The following is a 16,861-nucleotide window of genomic DNA, read 5'->3' as shown; positions in this document are numbered from 1 at the left end:
GGATCAACACCGGCTGACCTTGAAGCAGAGGTCTTGCTAAGCTTAGAGCATTGTAAATGTCCCTTAGCTTCAGGATATTTATGTGAAGTGATGTCTCCAGGCTTGACCATAAGCCATGGATATTCCTTCCCTGTGTGACTGCTCCCCAGCCTCGCAGGCTGGCATCCGTGGTCACCAGGACCCAGTCCTGAATGCCGAATCTGCGGCCCTCTAGAAAATGAGCACTCTGCAACCACCACAGGAGGGACACCCTTGTCCTTGGTGACAGGGTTATCCGCTGATGCATCTGAAGATGCGACCCGGACCATTTGTCCAGCAGGTCCCACTGGAAAGTTCTTGCGTGGAATCTGCCGAATGGGATTGCTTCGTAGGAAGCCACCATTTTACCCAGAACCTTTGTGCATTGATGCACTGAGACTTGGCTCAGTTTTAGGAGGTTCCTGACTAGCTCGGATAACTCCCTGGCTTTCTCCTCCGGGAGAAACACCTTTTTCTGGACTGTGTCCAGGATCATCCCTAGGAACAGAAGACAAGCCGTCGGAACCAGCTGCGATTTTGGAATATTGAGAATCCAATCGTGCTGCCGCAACACTACCTGTGATAGTGCTACACCGACCTCCAACTGTTCCCTGGATCTTACCCTTATCAGGGAATCGTCCAAGTAAGGGATAACTAAAATTCCCTTCCTTCGAAGGAATATCATCATTTCGGCCATTACCTTGGTAAAGACCCGGGGTGCCGTGGACCATCCATACGGCAGCGTCTGAACTGATAGTGACAGTTCTGTACCATAAACCTGAGGTACCCTTGGTGAGAAGGGTAAATTTTTACATGAAGGTAAGCATCCTTGATGTCCCGAGACATCATGTAGTCCCCTTCTTCCAGGTTCGCAATCACTGCTCTGAGTGACTCAATCTTGAATTTGAACCTCTGTATGTAAGTGTTCAAAGATTTTAGATTTAGAATCGGTCTCACCGAGCCGTCCGGCTTTGGTACCACAACAGTGTGGAATAATACCCCGTTCCCTGTTGCAGGAGGGGTATCTTGATTATCACCTGCTGGGAATACAGCTTGTGAATGGCTTCCAAAACTGTCTCCCTGTCAGAAGGAGACATCGGTAAAGCCGACTTTAGGAAACGGCGAGGGGGAGACGTCTCGAATTCTAATTTGTACCCCTGAGATATCACCTGAAGGATCCAGGGGTCTACTTGCGAGTGAGCCCACTGCGCGCTGAAATTCATTGAGACGGGCTCCCCACCGTGCCTGATTCTGCTTGTAAAGCCCCAGCGTATACTGAGGGCTTGGCAGAGGCGGGAGAGGGTTTCTGTTCCTGGGAACTGGCTGATTTCTGCAGCCTTTTTCCTCTCCCTCTGTCACGGGGCAGAAATGAGGAACCTTTTGCCCGCTTGTCCACGAAAAGACTGTGCCTGATAATACGGCGTCTTCTCATGTTGAGAGGCGACCTGGGGTACAAACGTGGATTTCCCAGCTGTTGCCGTGGCCACCAGGTCTGAAAGACCGACCCCAAATAACTCCTCCCCTTAATAAGGCAATACTTCCAAATGCCGTTTGGAATACGCATCACCTGACCACTGACGTGTCCATAACCCTCTACTGGTAGAAATAGACAACGCACTTAGACTTGATGCCAGTCGGCAAATATTCCGCTGTGCATCACGCATATATAGAAATGCATCTTTTAAATGCTCTATAGGCAAAAATATACTGTCCCTATCTAGGGTATCAATATTTTCAGTCAGGGAATCCGACCACGCCAACCCAGCACTGCACATCCAGGCTGAGGCGATTGCTGGTCGCAGTATAACACCAGTATGTGTGTAAATACATTTTAGGATACCCTCCTGCTTTCTATCAGCAGGATCCTTAAGGGCGGCCATCTCAGGAGAGGGTAGAGCCCTTACAAGCGCGTGAGCGCTTTATCCACCCTAGGGGGTGTTTCCCAACGCACCCTAACCTCTGGCGGGAAAGGATATAATGCCAATAACATTTTAGAAATTATCAGTTGTTATCGGGGGAAACCCACGCATCATCACACACCTCATTTAATTTCTCAGATTCAGGAAAACTACAGGTAGTTTTTCCTCACCGAACATAATACCCCTTTTTGGTGGTACTCGTATTATCAGAAATGTGTAAAACATTTTTCATTGCCTCAATCATGTAACGTGTGGCCCTACTGGAAGTCACATTTGTCTCTTCACCGTCGACACTGGAGTCAGTATCCGTGTCGGCGTCTATATCTGCCATCTGAGGTAACGGGCGCTTTAGAGCCCCTGACGGCCTATGAGACGTCTGGACAGGCACAAGCTGAGTAGCCGGCTGTCTCATGTCAACCACTGTCTTTTATACAGAGCTGACACTGTCACGTAATTTCTTCCAACAGTTCATCCACTCAGGTGTCGACCCCCTAGGGGGTGACATCACTATTACAGGCAATCTGCTCCGTCTCCACATCATTTTTCTACTCATACATGTCGACACAAAAGTACCGACATACAGCACACACACAAGGAATGCTCTGATAGAGGACAGGACCCCACTAGCCCTTTGGGGAGACAGAGGGAGAGTTTGCCAGCACACACCAGAGCGCTATATATATACAGGGATAACCTTATATAAGTGTTTTTCCCCTTATAGCTGCTGTATAGTTAATACTGCGCCTAATTAGTGCCCCCCTCTCTTTTTTAACCCTTTCTGTAGTGTAGTGACTGCAGGGGAGAGCCAGGGAGCTTCCCTCCAACGGAGCTGTGAGGGAAAATGGCGCCAGTGTGCTGAGGAGATAGGCTCCGCCCCCTTATCGGCGGCCTTATCTCCCGTTTTTCTATGTATTCTGGCAGGGGTTAAATGCATCCATATAGCCCAGGAGCTATATGTGATGCATTTTTTTGCCATCCAAGGTGTTTTTATTGCGTCTCAGGGCGCCCCCACCCCCAGCGCCCTGCACCCTCAGTGACCGGAGTGTGAAGTGTGCTGAGAGCAATGGCGCACAGCTGCAGTGCTGTGCGCTACCTTGTTGAAGACAGGACGTCTTCTGCCGCCGATTTTCCGGACCTCTTCTGCCTTCTGGCTCTGTAAGGGGGCTGGCGGCGCGGCTCTGGGACCCATCCAAGCTGGGCCTGTGATCGTCCCTCTGGAGCTAATGTCCAGTAGCCTAAGAAGCCCAATCCACTCTGCACGCAGGTGAGTTCGCTTCTTCTCCCCTTAGTCCCTCGATGCAGTGAGCCTGTTGCCAGCAGGTCTCACTGAAAATAAAAAACCTAAACTAAAACTTTCACTAAGAAGCTCAGGAGAGCCCCTAGTGTGCACCCTTCTCGTTCGGGCACAGAGATCTAACTGAGGCTTGGAGGAGGGTCATAGGGGGAGGAGCCAGTGCACACCAGATAGTCCTAAAGCTTTCTTTAGATGTGCCCAGTCTCCTGCGGAGCTGCTATTCCCCATGGTCCTTACGGAGTCCCCAGCATCCACTTAGGACGTTAGAGAAATATTCTTTTAGATTAAGCAATGATTGGCCATTGGGCCCTTATTTTCGGGAGATTTGGTGGTAGGGTATACTTTCAGAATATACCGGACATACCAGTCTTCACTATTGGGGTCTGCATGATGACTCAACCTGAAAGAACTTGTGAAATCATTTGAGACAGTACATTGGTTCAATAAGATACTTTGTTTTATTCATTTTTGTGCATATGAACATTTATACCATCAGTAATAGTGATCAGTTTACTGCGTAGCACCCTCTGTTTTTGTGTGTGTGTGTGTGTGTGTGTGTGTGTGTGTGTGTGTGTGTGTGTGTGTGTGTGTGTGTGTGTGTGTGTGTGTGTGTGTGTGTGTTTGGGTGTATGTGTAAATATGCACTCCTTGCATTGCAACATGGTTTCTTCCAGATACAAAGTTACTTGCTAGTATTGCTGTGCTCCCACCTCTGAATCAGGCCCATTGATTGGGTGTAGTATGGTATGCCGGCGGCCGGGCTCCCGGCGACCAGCATGCCGGCGCCGGGAGCCCGACCGCCGGCATACCGACAGCGTGGCGAGCGCAAATGAGCCCGCACGAGGGAGAATATCTGTCGGTATGCCGGGTGTCGGGATTCCATTGATCACACCCTGCATGGATAAGGAGTGATGCTTGGTGCTCTGACTTTATTTGCAAAAGTATCACGCAATGCTTTTAACTTATTGTTTACTTGTAATGTTTCAGAGCAAACCTGATTGCTGATTGAAGCAATATACCGTATATACTCGAGTATAAGCTGACTTTTTCAGCACATTTTTCTATGCTGAAAAAGCCCCCCTCGGCTTATACTCGAGTCAGCTCACGGCTGCAGCAGACGCCGTGGGGTGTGTGGGCGTCCGCTGCAGCCAGCTCTAGGGACAGACACTAGAGGTCATTATTGACCTCTAGTGTCTGTGCGGCGCTGCTATGGGAGAGACGTCATGACGTCTCTCCCATAGAGAGGAGCGGGCGAGCGAGCGGGCGGGCGGCCAGATGGACGGGCGGAGCAGCAGCAGAAGAAGCGGTCGGGAGGCAGGAGCGGGGCAGTGGTATTGTTTTTATTATTTTGTGTGTGTGTGTGTTTGTAAGCGGCAATGGGGGCACAGAGACAGGGGGCAAATAAAGAGGGGGCACAACTACTGGGGGCAAAGAAAGAGGGGGCACAACTACTGGGGGCAAAGAAAGAGGGGGCACAACTACTGGGGGCAAAGCAACAGGGAGGCATGTTTTATCCGGCACTGTGGGGGATATCTGTCACTGGGGGTATATGTGCCACTGGGGGCACAGACCTAGCAACAAGCATTACCCCCTGGCAACAAGCATAACACCTAACGCATGAAACCCCTGGCAATGAGCATGACACCCTGAGCATGAAAACCCCTGGCACCGTGCATTTCCCACCCTAGGCTTATACTCGAGTCAGTAATTTTTCCCAGTTTTTTTGTGGTAAAATTAGGTGCCTCGGCTTATATTCAGGTCGACTTATACTCGAGTATATACGGTAATATAGCCAAAAAAAAGTATTTAAATTGAATTAGAAATTATCAATATATTTTGGAAAATAAGATTTTACTTACCGATAAATCTATTTCTCGGAGTCCGTAGTGGATGCTGGGGTTCCTGAAAGGACCATGGGGAATAGCGGCTCCGCAGGAGACAGGGCACAAAAAGTAAAGCTTTTTCAGATCAGGTGGTGTGCACTGGCTCCTCCCCCTATGACCCTCCTCCAGACTCCAGTTAGGTACTGTGCCCGGACGAGCGTACACAATAAGGGAGGATTTTGAATCCCGGGTAAGACTCACACCAGCCACACCAATCACACCGTACAACCTGTGATCTAAACCCAGTTAACAGTATGATAACAGCGGAGCCTCTGAAAGATGGCTTCCTTCAACAATAACCCGAATTAGTTAACAATAACTATGTACAATTTATGCAGATAATCCGCACTTGGGATGGGCGCCCAGCATCCACTACGGACTCCGAGAAATAGATTTATCGGTAAGTAAAATCTTATTTTCTCTATCGTCCTAGTGGATGCTGGGGTTCCTGAAAGGACCATGGGGATTATACCAAAGCTCCCAAACGGGCGGGAGAGTGCGGATGACTCTGCAGCACCGAATGAGAGAACTCCAGGTCCTCCTTAGCCAGAGTATCAAATTTGTAAAATTTTACAAACGTGTTCTCCCCTGACCACGTAGCTGCTCGGCAAAGTTGTAATGCCGAGACCCCTCGGGCAGCCGCCCAAGATGAGCCCACCTTCCTTGTGGAGTGGGCCTTTACAGATTTAGGCTGTGGCAGGCCTGCCACAGAATGTGCAAGTTGGATTGTGCTACAGATCCAACGAGCAATCGTCTGCTTAGACGCAGGAGCACCCATCTTGTTGGGTGCATACAATATAAACAACGAGTCAGATTTTCTGACTCCAGCTGTCCTTGCAATATATATTTTTAATGCTCTGACAACGTCCAGTAACTTGGAGTCCTCCAAGTCACTTGTAGCCGCAGGCACTACAATAGGCTGGTTCAGATGAAATGCTGACACCACCTTAGGGAGAAAATGCGGACGAGTCCGCAGTTCTGCCCTGTCCGAATGGAAAATCAGATATGGGCTTTTGTAAGATAAAGCTGCCAATTCTGATACTCTCCTGGCAGAAGCCAGGGCTAGAAGCATGGTCACTTTCCAAGTGAGATATTTCAAATCCACCTTATTTAGTGGTTCAAACCAATGAGATTTTAGAAAGTCCAAAACCACATTGAGATCCCACGGTGCCACTGGAGGCACCACAGGAGGCTGTATATGCAGCACTCCCTTAACAAAGGTCTGGACTTCAGGGACTGAAGCCAATTCTTTTTGAAAGAAAATCGACAGGGCCGAAATTTGAACCTTAATAGATCCCAATTTGAGACCCATAGACAATCCTGATTGCAGGAAATGTAGGAATCGACCCAGTTGAAATTCCTCCGTCGGAGCACTCCGATCTTCGCACCACGCAACATATTTTCGCCAAATTCGGTGATAATGTTGCACGGTTACTTCCTTCCTTGCTTTAATCAAAGTAGGAATGACTTCTTCCGGCATGCCTTTTTCCTTTAGGATCCGGCGTTCAACCGCCATGCCGTCAAACGCAGCCGCGGTAAGTCTTGAAACAGACAGGGACCCTGCTGAAGCAAGTCCCTCCTTAGAGGTAGAGGCCACGGATCTTCCGTGATCATCTCTTGAAGTTCCGGGTACCAAGTCCTTCTTGGCCAATCCGGAACCACTAGTATCGTTCTTACGCCTCTTTGCCGTATAATTCTCAATACTTTTGGTATGAGAGGCAGAGGAGGAAACACATACACCGACTGGTACACCCAAGGCGTTACCAGCGCGTCCACAGCTATTGCCTGCGGATCTCTTGACCTGGCGCAATACCTGTCCAGTTTTTTGTTGAGGCGAGACGCCATCATGTCCACCATTGGTCTTTCCCAACGGGTTACCAGCATGTGGAAGACTTCTGGATGAAGTCCCCACTCTCCCGGGTGAAGATCGTGTCTGCTGAGGAAGTCTGCTTCCCAGTTGTCCACTCCCGGGATGAACACTGCTGACAGTGCTATCACATGATTCTCTGCCCAGCGAAGAATCCTTGCAGCTTCTGCCATTGCACTCCTGCTTCTTGTGCCGCCCTGTCTGTTCACATGGGCGACTGCCGTGATGTTGTCCGACTGGATCAACACCGGTTTTCCCTGAAGCAGAGGTTCTGCCTGGCTTAGAGCATTGTATATTGCTCTTAGTTCCAGAATGTTTATGTGAAGAGACGTTTCCAGGCTCGTCCATACTCCCTGGAAGTTTCTTCCTTGTGTGACTGCTCCCCAGCCTCTCAGGCTGGCGTCCGTGGTCACCAGGATCCAATCCTGTATGCCGAATCTGCGGCCCTCCAATAGATGAGGACTCTGCAACCACCACAGAAGAGACACCCTTGTCCTTGGAGACAGGGTTATCCGTAGGTGCATCTGAAGATGCGACCCTGACCATTTGTCCAACAGATCCCTTTGGAAAATTCTTGCGTGGAATCTGCCGAATGGAATTGCTTCGTAAGAAGCCACCATTTTTCCCAGGACTCTTGTGCATTGATGTACAGACACCTTTCCTGGTTTTAGGAGGTTCCTGACAAGCTCGGATAGCTCCTTGGCTTTTTCCTCCGGGAGAAAAACCTTTTTCTGAACCGTGTCCAGAATCATCCCTAGGAACAGCAGACGAGTTGTCGGCATTAACTGGGATTTTGGAATATTCAGAATCCACCCGTGCTGTTTTAGCACTTCTTGAGACAGTGCTAATCCCATCTCTAGCTGTTCTCTGGACCTCGCCCTTATTAGGAGATCGTCCAAGTATGGGATAATTAATATGCCTTTTCTTCGAAGAAGAATCATCATCTCGGCCATTACCTTTGTAAAGATCCGAGGTGCCGTGGACAATCCGAACGGCAGCGTCTGAAACTGATAGTGACAGTTTTGTACAACGAACCTGAGGTACCCCTGGTGTGAGGGGTAAATTGGAACGTGGAGATACGCATCCTTGATGTCCAAGGATACCATAAAGTCCCCCTCTTCCAGGTTCGCTATCACTGCTCTGAGTGACTCCATCTTGAACTTGAACTTCTTTATGTACAGGTTCAAGGACTTCAGATTTAGAATAGGCCTTACCGAGCCATCCGGCTTCGGTACCACAAAAAGAGTGGAATAATACCCCTTCCCTTGTTGTAGAAGAGGTACCTTGACTATCACCTGCTGAGAGTACAGCTTGTGAATGGCTTCCAAAACCGTCTCCCTTTCGGAGGGGGACGTTGGTAAAGCAGACTTCAGGAAACGGCGAGGTGGATCTGTCTCTAATTCCAACCTGTACCCTTGAGATATTATCTGCAGGATCCAGGGATCTACCTGCGAGTGAGCCCACTGCGCGCTGTAATTTTTGAGACGACCGCCCACCGTCCCCGAGTCCGCTTGAGAAGCCCCAGCGTCATGCTGAGGCTTTTGTAGAAGCCGGGGAGGGCTTCTGTTCCTGGGAAGGAGCTGCGTGTTGCTGTCTCTTCCCTCGACCTCTGCCTCGTGGCAGATATGAATAGCCCTTTGCTCTCTTATTTTTAAAGGAACGAAAGGGCTGCGGTTGAAAAGTCGGTGCCTTTTTCTGTTGGGGAGTGACTTGAGGTAGAAAGGTGGATTTCCCGGCTGTAGCCGTGGCCACCAAATCTGATAGACCGACTCCAAATAACTCCTCCCCTTTATACGGCAAAACTTCCATATGCCGTTTTGAATCCGCATCGCCTGTCCACTGTCGCGTCCATAAAGCTCTTCTGGCCGAAATGGACATAGCACTTACCCGTGATGCCAGTGTGCAGATATCCCTCTGTGCATCACGCATATAAAGAAATGCATCCTTTATTTGTTCTAACGACAGTAAAATATTGTCCCTGTCCAGGGTATCAATATTTTCAATCAGGGACTCTGACCAAACTACCCCAGCACTGCCCATCCAGGCAGTCGCTACAGCTGGTCGTAGTATAACACCTGCATGTGTGTATATACTTTTTTGGATATTTTCCATCCTCCTATCTGATGGATCTTTAAGTGCGGCCGTCTCAGGAGAGGGTAACGCCACTTGTTTAGATAAGCGTGTTAGCGCCTTGTCCACCCTAGGAGGTGTTTCCCAGCGCTCCCTAACCTCTGGCGGGAAAGGGTATAATGCCAATAATTTCTTTGAAATTATCAGCTTTTTATCAGGGGCAACCCACGCTTCATTACACACGTCATTTAATTCTTCTGATTCAGGAAAAACTATAGGTAGTTTTTTCATACCCCACATAATACCCTGTTTAGTGGTACCTGTAGTATCAGCTAAATGTAACGCCTCCTTCATTGCCAAAATCATATAACGTGTGGCCCTACTGGAAAATACGGTTGAATCGTCACCGTCACCACTGGAGTCAGTGCCTGCGTCTGGGTCTGTGTCGACCGACTGAGGCAAAGGGCGTTTCACAGCCCCTGACGGTGTTTGAGTCGCCTGGACAGGCACTAATTGATTGTCCGGCCGCCTCATGTCGTCAAACGACTGCTTTAGCGTGTTGACACTATCCCGTAGTTCCATAAATAAAGGCATCCATTCTGGTGTCGACTCCCTAGGGGGTGACATCCTCATATTTGGCAATTGCTCCGCCTCCACACCAATATCGTCCTCATACATGTCGACACACACGTACCGACACACAGCAGACACACAGGGAATGCTCCTAACGAAGACAGGACCCACTAGCCCTTTGGGGAGACAGAGGGAGAGTTTGCCAGCACACACCAAAAGCGCTATATATATATCAGGGATAGCCTTATAATAAGTGCTCCCTTATAGCTGCTTTGTTATATCAAAATATCGCCATAAATTTGCCCCCCCCTCTCTGTTTTACCCTGTTTCTGTAGTGCAGTGCAGGGGAGAGACTTGGGAGCCGTCCTGACCAGCGGAGCTGTGAGAGGAAATGGCGCCGTGTGCTGAGGAGATAGGCCCCGCCCCTTTTCTGGCGGGCTCGTCTCCCGCTATTTAGAAAAATCAGGCAGGGGTTAAATATCTCCATATAGCCTCTAGGGGCTATATGTGAGGTATTTTTAGCCTTTATAGGTATTCATTTGCCTCCCAGGGCGCCCCCCTCCCAGCGCCCTGCACCCTCAGTGACTGCCGTGTGAAGTGTGCTGAGAGGAAAATGGCGCACAGCTGCAGTGCTGTGCGCTACCTTTAGAAGACTGCAGGAGTCTTCAGCCGCCGATTCTGGACCTCTTCTGACTTCAGCATCTGCAAGGGGCCCGGCGGCGCGGCTCCGGTGACCATCCAGGCTGTACCTGTGATCGTCCCTCTGGAGCTTGATGTCCAGTAGCCAAGAAGCCAATCCATCCTGCACGCAGGTGAGTTGACTCCTTCTCCCCTCAGTCCCTCGCTGCAGTGATCCTGTTGCCAGCAGGAATCACTGTAAAATAAAAAACCTAGCTAAACTTTTTCTAAGCAGCTCTTTAGGAGAGCCACCTAGATTGCACCCTTCTCGGCCGGGCACAAAAATCTAACTGGAGTCTGGAGGAGGGTCATAGGGGGAGGAGCCAGTGCACACCACCTGATCTGAAAAAGCTTTACTTTTTGTGCCCTGTCTCCTGCGGAGCCGCTATTCCCCATGGTCCTTTCAGGAACCCCAGCATCCACTAGGACGATAGAGAAAATGGTTTTACTGTAACTACTGGACCTAATTATAGCATAGGAAAATACAAACCTTAGCCAGATGGTTAGCGTAGAAGTCCATTGGCAGAGACATGGCACATGTGCAGGTCCAGGACCCATCTCAGATTTGTGTTGGTTCAGTACACAAGCTTTAAGATATATAAATGTCAAATAGTATTTGCCAGTTTAAAGAGAATCAGAGCATGATGGTGTTTGCTTTCCATTACAATGTTTGTATAAATTACAGTGGTTTTATTTTTGGTAGTACTTGTATTAGTAAAATATATAATTGAAACAGCTAACGAGTTTTTGTTCCTTTTTTTTTTAGGTACAGTTGTCATGTAGCCTGAGAATTAATGTTACAAATGAAACAGTGAACATCTTGCCAGATTGCAGAAGTGTACATCTAAGTTTGGTGGTAATAGTTTATGATTATAAATTTTATTTTACTAAACATTTACTCATATAGCAAACATATGCCCTTCTTATGTGATTTGTAATTCAATATTCAAATGGCAATTAAAGCTAGCCTTCTTTCTATTCAAGGAAAAAGAATCAGGAGGATTCAGCAAGGTTGCTTATTAAAGAGCAGTAGTCATAACACATTGGGGGCACTTTTATTGCTTGTTGGGTACTTGCAAAGTTGTGCCGAGAATGGGGGACAGGTACAATGTTCATGAGACCAAGATGGCATGGCCACACCCCCTCAGCTTGCACGACTGATTTAAGGTGGCACATAGCTAATTTAATTTACATTGCAATCCTTTGCAATGCAAATGCAGGAGGAGGTGTATACCACCTCCTTCCTGCATTTGCGATGCAATTGCATCTGTGATAAACATCGCGACAACAGGCTGAGTAAGCCTGAGTTTACACAGGCTTGCCATCGCAGAGCGACTTGCGAGGCCAAGGAAACTGTGTCTCGCGACGCAATCCTTGGCCTCACCACTCCCGAAAAACTGAAACATCGGTCACCCCCGCTACTGTCCCTCCCCCCAAACAGCTCTGCCTGTCAATCAAACAGGGGCGTTTGCATCCCTGCAATACAATCGCAGGACCCGTTATACACATGCGCGGAACGGGTCCTGCGCGTGTGCAGTTCCCGACCATCGGGAAAATGCAGTAAGGATCGCTTCTGCGATCCTTACTGAATAAGGCCCATGTAGCATTGTACCTTCCCGTTTTTATCCAATTCACAGATATTACAGATATATAACTGAAACAAAAGCAGATCCAATAAAGTTATTGTATATTTATTTAAAAGCCAAGTAGACTATAGACCCAAAGATCTTTAGATTTTATCCACTCAATTAAGGGTTAAACCAATTTAAAAAGGCAGACTCGCTGGGATTTCCGCACAGCGTGCAGCTCGCATGCTATAACATAAGCCCTTTTGTGGGTAATTGAGAGGTGGATGCAATTTCAGTAGTAGCTACAACAAAGTTGCATCCAATACTACCTCTTTATGTTAATGCCATGGATGATGACATCCTTTTGAGATGCCCCCAGCCGAGCTTCAGATTCGCCCCTGTGCACTCAAAGATGCACCATCGATCAGACATTGGCCACACCATCAGACATTAGAGTAACCCTGTGGCTGCTCAGAATGTCCATCAGAACACGACTGCTGGCGTCAGTGGAACTGTGTCTTTCTACGCAGTCCTTGATACCGACTTGCCCACCACCATTAGCCACGACCCAGGAACACCTAACAAAATTGCATGGATCTCCATAAAAAAATGCTGATATGTGTTTCCATGGCGGTAACCATCAGCATGCATGCGTAGTACACATCGGATGCAATGTTTTATTACTGTCCACCTCAGAATCAGGCCTTTAGGTACATTTTAATAAAGGGCTCACTGGGTTACAATCTTTAAACTGACAAATGCCTACTCCTCAAGTTTGTCTGTAAGTGAAACAAAATACACATTTTCTCCCTGGAGGTAGCCCTGCATGCTGAATAAAGTATCCAACTACTGGTGTGTACTCCCCTAACACACTTGGTGGTAACACATTCTAATATTACAAGATACCATAAAACAGGCGGAATATCACTACTGCGCAAATGGCTGCTTATGTGTAGATGGAAAGGGTATCACCCACACCCCAAACAAACAGAATTTCAAAAAATATGATACCACCACACAAGAAGCGCACAAATAGTTCTATGGATAAATCAGGAAGATTAAGTCCTTCACTCGATGTCACACGGATTTCTGTTGTAACAGCTCAATAGTCCTCAATACCTCAAAAAAATTAAAATATAAACAAACATAGTGTAACATTGCAAATTTTCCTTGAAATGTATCCATATTTATCAATAACTATTTTAATAAATTGTGTCTAAAGGTTTTACCCTATGGAGACCCTCTTTTTGATTTGCATGTTTTTGGAGTAAATCCTTAAAGATTCCATTTGGAAGGGGATCCGATTGGTCAATACGATGCCATCCGCTCCATAAAGCCAGAATTGTCTACCTATGTGTAGACCATCCTAAGGGGTACGAGTTATTGATAAATACGGATAAAATTCAAGGAAAATTTGCAATATTACACTATGTTTGTTTATATTTTCATTTTTTTGAGGTACTGAGGACTATTGAGCTGTTACAACAGAAATCCGTGTTACATCAAGTGAAGGACTTAATCTTCCTGATTTATCCATAGAAATATTTGTGCGCTTCTTGTGTGGTGGTATCATATTTTTTGACATTCTAATATTGCCTTCTCAGTAACTGGCTCCTTATACTTACCAAATCTTAAGTGAAAAGGGAGAAATACAACAAGTTCCTCTGGTGGTGATAAAATTAACAGAATTAATTAGGAAAATACACAGCTGCCACATACATTTGTGTATTTGTGTTAAATGTTACATTATCTTCAAAGCAGTATATATATATATATATATATATATATATATACACACACACACACACACACACACACACTGCTCAAAAAAATAAAGGGAACACTAAAATAACACATCCTAGATCTGAATTAATGAAATATTCTTATTAAATACTTTGTTCTTTACATAGTTGAATGTGCTGACAACAAAATCACACAAAAATGATCAATGGAAATCAAATGTATTAACCCATGGAGGTCTGGATTTGGAGTCACCCTCAAAATTAAAGTGGAAAAACATACTACAGGCTGATCCAACTTTAATGTAATGTCCTTAAAACAAGTCAAAATGAGGCTCAGTAGTGTGTGTGTGGCCTCCACGTGCCTGTATGATCTCACTACAACCCACACAAGTGGCTCAGGTAGTGCAGCTCATCCAGGATGGCACATCAATGCGAGCTGTGGCAAGAAGGTTTGCTGTGTCTGTCAGCATAGTGTCCAGAGCATGGAGGCGCTACCAGGAGACAGGCCAGTACATGAGGAGACGTGGAGGAGGCCGTAGGAGGGCAACAACCCAGCAGCAGGAACGCTACCTCCGCCTTTGTGCAAGGAGGAACAGGAGGAGCACTGCCAGAGCCCTGCAAAATGACCTCTAGCAAGCCACAAATGTGCATGTGTCTACTCAAACGATCAGAAACAGACTCCATGAGGGTGGTATGAGGGCCCGACGTCCACAGGTGGGGGTTGTGCTTACAGCCCAACACCGTGCAGGACGTTTGGCATTTGCCAGAGAACACCAAGATTGGCAAATTCGCCACTGGCGCCCTGTGCTCTTCACAGATGAAAGCAGGTTCTCACTGAGCACATGTGAGATGTGACAGAGTCTGGAGACGCCAAGGAGAACGTTCTGCTGCCTGCAACATCCTGCAGCAGGACCGGTTTGGCAGTGGGTCAGTAATGGTGTGGGGTGGCATTTCTTTGGGGGGGGCGCACAGCCCTCCATGTGCTCGCCAGAGGTAGCCTGACTGCCATTAGGTACCGAGATGAGATCCTCAGACCCCTTGTGAGACCATATGCTAGTGCGGTTGGCCCTGGGTTCCTCCTAATGCAAGACAATGCTAGACCTCATGTGGCTGGAGTGTGTCAGCAGTTCCTGCAAGACTAAGGCATTGATGCTATGGACTGGCCCGCCCGTTCCGCAGACCTGAATCCAATTGAGCACATCTGGGACATCAAGTCTCGCTCCATCCACCAACACTACGTTGCACCACAGACTGTCCAGGAGTTGGCGGATGCTTTAGTCCAGGTCTGGGAGGAGATCCCTCAGGAGACCATCCGCCACCTCATCAGGAGCATGCCCAGGCATTGTAGGGAGGTCATACAGGCACGTGGAGGCCACACACACTACTAAGCCTCATTTTGACTTGTTTTAAGGACATTACATGAAAGTTGGATCAGCCTGTAGTGTGTTTTTCCACTTTAATTTTGAGTGTGACTCCAAATCCAGACCTCCATGGGTTAATAAATTTGATTTCCATTGATAATTTTTGTGTGATTTTGTTTTCAGCACATTCAACTATGTAAAGAACAAAGTATTTAATAAGAATATTCCATTCATTCAGATCTAGGATGTGTTATTTTAGTGTTCCCTTTATTTTTTTGAGCAGTATATATATATATATATATATATATATATATATAGTTTACCCAGCTACAAATTTTGTGCTTGACAGATAAAGGGGAAGTTAAAGGAGAGGTGTGTAGAGGAGGGAGCAGGTGCAGGTAGCCAGAGACGTAACAGATTGCTGACCAGCTCATGGGTGGCTTGTCACCAGGATGTACAGCTATAGTCATAGGCTGCCCAGACCAGGTCCCCAGGTCCCTCCCTCCTACACCTTTTAATCCAGACAACACTCAGATCTTTTTCAAATATTTGTTGTCCTCTCCAGTCAATCATTATAGTCTTCAAATATCGCCATAATTAGCAAAGAATTGTGTCAAACCACAAGTCTAATAAGCCTTTCGCTGAGACTTGTATATTCTGTGAATGTTATTAGTACCTGCTCCATATAAAGCAGCCTACATTTGTAGTCAAGATACAAATCATTTTTACTTACATACAGTACTATACTACGCTATACTAAAAGTCATGTGAAATGAATGTGGGTTTTCTTTACAGGAATCAAGGATCACTGTAAAGGGGTTCTCTCCTCTCCGCTCAGTGCCAATTAATTTAGAGAGATACACACGTTCACTTGAGAAATCAAAAGGTGGGGGTCATGGACCGAACCACAAAGAAGAGAAACATAGAAAAAAAGAACAGAAAAAAGACAAAGGGAAACAAAAACATGACAATACAGAACAATCTTCTGAAGAGTCTAATGAAGAAGACAGCAAGAAACCAGATAGAAAACATCCAGTACCATCCAGACATCCACAATATGAAATTCCCAAATTACCAAAGACAGATGGCAGCATTCTATTGACAACAATCAAACAACTGGTCAAAGATAAACTTCCAATTCAGCCAGTGACACAGAGCCCTAAGCCATTCATACCCACGTCCCCAATAATACCTGTGGTACCAGATCATGAAGGAACTATCCCAAACGTTCATGAGATGGTTTTATTAGATCTACCACAGCCATCATCTACAAATATTCCAAAATGTCCCGGCAAGGTGTGGCAACCATTACAGTTTGTTCCACAGATTCCTACACAGAAACCCTTTATTATTGGTGATTTTGAATTTACTGTTGATGATCTAGCACCTCCAAAAACTCCAGATCAGTTACCCAGCGAAAGCCAGCCTAATTTGTTCAATGATGAAGATTTACTTGCAGGCCTGGATTTCTGATTCTTAAATAGCAGTTTATGACATCAAAATAAACTATTCATGTAAATTAGCCCAATTTTAAATCTCATCAGAACCATTACAGGTTTTAAATAAAAGTCAAAACATTGAAAGTAGATGTCTTATGTCTTATTACTTCACAATTCATATCCACAGAGCTATATATAAATTATGGTGCTCATTTACTGATAGATGGGCATCCGTCAATTTACTTAAGAAACAACAGAAACCTATGTCCACATTAACATTTTGTGTATCTTTGACTTAAGGCTCATTGCATGTGTAGAGACAGAATGAGGGGAAGGGGCATTATAATACATCACCTGTTGTCCCCCTACCCCCCATCATCCATTGCTACTGTAAATGGAGTATGTCGAAGTCAGAAAAATGTCTCAATGCACACTGCCATATTTGCACC

The 16,861-nt window shown here is 46.6% G+C and overlaps 1 protein-coding gene across 1 annotated transcript in view; it reads left to right on the top strand.

The window, feature by feature from the left end:
* Positions 1-16,556, top strand: part of LOC134909466 (T-kininogen 2-like) — a 79,131-nt gene extending 62,575 nt beyond the window's left edge. Inside the window, exons 10-11 of the mRNA XM_063916356.1 lie at positions 11,069-11,158; positions 15,769-16,556. Of these exons, the coding sequence (XP_063772426.1) occupies positions 11,069-11,158; positions 15,769-16,446 (768 nt within the window). The 3' untranslated portion in view covers positions 16,447-16,556. The remainder of the gene's footprint in view (positions 1-11,068; positions 11,159-15,768) is intronic.
* The last annotated feature ends 305 nt before the right edge of the window (positions 16,557-16,861 follow it).

The sequence above is a fragment of the Pseudophryne corroboree genome, chromosome 4, assembly GCF_028390025.1.
Source record: "Pseudophryne corroboree isolate aPseCor3 chromosome 4, aPseCor3.hap2, whole genome shotgun sequence".
NCBI classification, from domain to species: Eukaryota; Metazoa; Chordata; class Amphibia; order Anura; family Myobatrachidae; genus Pseudophryne; species Pseudophryne corroboree.
Note: the sequence above shows the minus strand (reverse complement) of the source record. Positions and strands in the feature narration are given on the sequence as shown.